Genomic DNA, 2408 nt, shown 5'->3' with positions numbered 1-2408 from the left:
CCCAAAGGTTATCAGGTGCACCAGAACTAACAAGCATAGCATTCATCATTTCCTTAAGGGTTCTATTTTTCCTCTCAGCTACTCCATTAGACTCAGGTGAATATGGTGGGGTCACTTCATGGATAATTCCTTCTTTAACACAATAGTCATTAAAAAGTACATACTCACCACCTCTATCTGATCTAATCCTTTTAATTTTCTTATTCAACTGATTTTCTACTTCTGCCTTATAGGTTAAAAATACATCAAAGGCTTCATCTTTATGTTTGATTAAGTAAACTTTGGTATATCTAGAATAATCATCTATAAAGGTCACAAAATAATTTTTACCTCCTCTAGACATGGTTTGTTTCATATCAGCTAGATCAGTATGAATTAACCCTAATAGCTCAGTTTGGCGTTCTACAGAAAAACATGTTTTCTTTGTTAATTTAGATTCTACACATATATCACATTTTATACTCTGTTTATCATGCATATTAATCAATCCTAGTCGTTGTAATTTTAAAACATACGAAGAATTCACATGTCCTAATCTAGCATGCCATATATTATACGAGTCAACAATATAAGCAGAAGAACTTGATTCATTAATACTTTCAGAAATATTTAGAATGAAGAGTCCTTGATCACAATATCCCTTCCCCACAAACACATTATTTTTTGTCATGATGATCTTGTCAGACTCAAAAGACACTTTAACCCCCACCTTTCCCAATAGTGATACAGAGATTAAATTAACTCTAATTGATGGCACATGTAGCACATCACTCAAGGCCAGAGTCTTTCCAGATGTGAGTTTGAGAAGAACTTTTCCTTTTCCCAGAACAGGAGTGGTCCTGGAATCACCGAGGTAGACGTGTTCTTCTCCATCCCCTACACTAGTGTAAGAGGTAAAAGCACTTCTGTTTGCACAGATATGCCTGGTAGCACCAGAGTCTACCACCCACTTGCTCACATTGGTCATCAGATTTACTTGAGAAACGACCGCAGCAATAATGTCATCTCCTTCGGCTATATTGGCCCTAGGAGGATTGTCGTTTCTCGCTCTACGCCTGCACTGTGGTGCATGATGGCCTGGCTTCCCACATACGAAGCAATTTCCTTTCTTTTAAAGGTGGGTTTAGATTCATGGGGACGAGATTTAAGAAAATTATTTTTCTTTTTGTGATCAGGTTTGTATTCGTACCTTTTTGGAGCAGGTTTTACTTCTACCATATTTGCTTTCGCAGATAAAGCTTTGGCCCTTGTAGTAGCAGACTCCTTCCTGTTGGTATCTTCAATTATTATGTGTGTAATGAGTTCTGGTAGAGACATTTGCTTGTGCCTGTGTTTCAACTGTTGTTTGTAATCTGTCCAGGATGGCGGCAATTTCTCGATCAGAAGTTCTGAAACAAATTCATCCGGTAGTAGAATGTTTTCAGCTTTGATGTCTTCGAGCAACTTGTGGTATTCATTGATTTGAGTTTTTATGTCCTTGTCTTCAATCATTTCCCAACGGTAGTAATTTCCTATGACGAATCTTTGTCTGACGACATCTTCGGCAGTGTATTTGAGAATCAACGAGTCCCAAATGTCCTTTGCTTCTTTGTAGGAACAGTACACATCGAACAAATCATTAGAAAGTGCACTAAGCAAAGTGTGTCGGCATACCTTGTTCGCGTAAGTCCACTCTTCAACTAGTTTTGAGTTTGAAGGAATAGTGGAGTCGGGCTTTGGAGATGAAAGAGCAGCAACAACTCCATACATGTCTAAAAGGGTGGAAACGCGTTCTTGCCAGCGTCGGAAGTTTTGTCCAGAGAAAATCTCGATTTTTGACACGTCCGGAAGTGATTTTGCGAAGACCGTCTGGGTTCCGGAAGCAATGGTTTGGCTCTCTGAAGGCATGTTGTTGATGTCAGCCATAAGTCCTTAAGATTGTTGGAAAAGCTGACACAAAAAGTATTTCCTGAGGCGTGTAGAGTCACTGTCCTTAAGGACTTATCCGCGGTGTGTTGCGCAAGTCCCCCAGGATACAACAGGAACTTCTCAGAATGTCTGAGGATCTCAGAACTAGCAAGGAACTCTAAAGAGAGTATAAGGATAACCCAGAATATTTTTAGAAGAGAGAAAAAGCTAAAGAATGAAATTCAGAAAAGAGAAGAATGAGAAGATTGAATTTTTGTGTGTCTTGGAATGGAGGAGGAACTCCCTATTTATAGAGCTGGAGAGAATCAATTAATTAAAAGAAATTAAAATGAAATTAAAACATTTAAATGTTAACGTTGCACCAATTAAGTTTTTGAACGTTGCTATTAAAAAAATTTCCGTTGGCAATTATGAAAGAATCTTAACGTTGCCAACGTTTTCATATTTTGCAATATAATAATACTATATTATAACAATTTCTACGTCATATTGGATAAATA

General features: G+C 37.7%; 1 protein-coding gene across 1 annotated transcript; it reads right to left on the bottom strand.

Annotated features, from left to right (window-relative positions):
* Positions 1–1014: 1014 nt before the first annotated feature.
* LOC148199244 (uncharacterized) lies at positions 1015–2086 on the bottom strand. The gene has a single exon (XM_088112608.1). It carries the CDS (start codon positions 1903–1905, stop codon positions 1015–1017), a length of 891 nt encoding a protein of 296 aa, XP_087968734.1. The 5' UTR covers positions 1906–2086.
* Positions 2087–2408: the final 322 nt, after the last annotated feature.

Source organism: Vigna umbellata, chromosome 4 (assembly GCF_029865625.1).
Source record: "Vigna umbellata cultivar VRB3 chromosome 4, Vumbellata_1.0, whole genome shotgun sequence".
Lineage (NCBI taxonomy): Eukaryota > Viridiplantae > Streptophyta > Magnoliopsida > Fabales > Fabaceae > Vigna > Vigna umbellata.
Note: the sequence above shows the minus strand (reverse complement) of the source record. Positions and strands in the feature narration are given on the sequence as shown.

What these genes read in the sequence shown, in the direction of transcription:
- LOC148199244 (XM_088112608.1), bottom strand. Translation starts at nt 1,905, where the DNA reads ATGGCTGACATCAACAACATGCCTTCAGAGAGCCAAACCATTGCTTCC.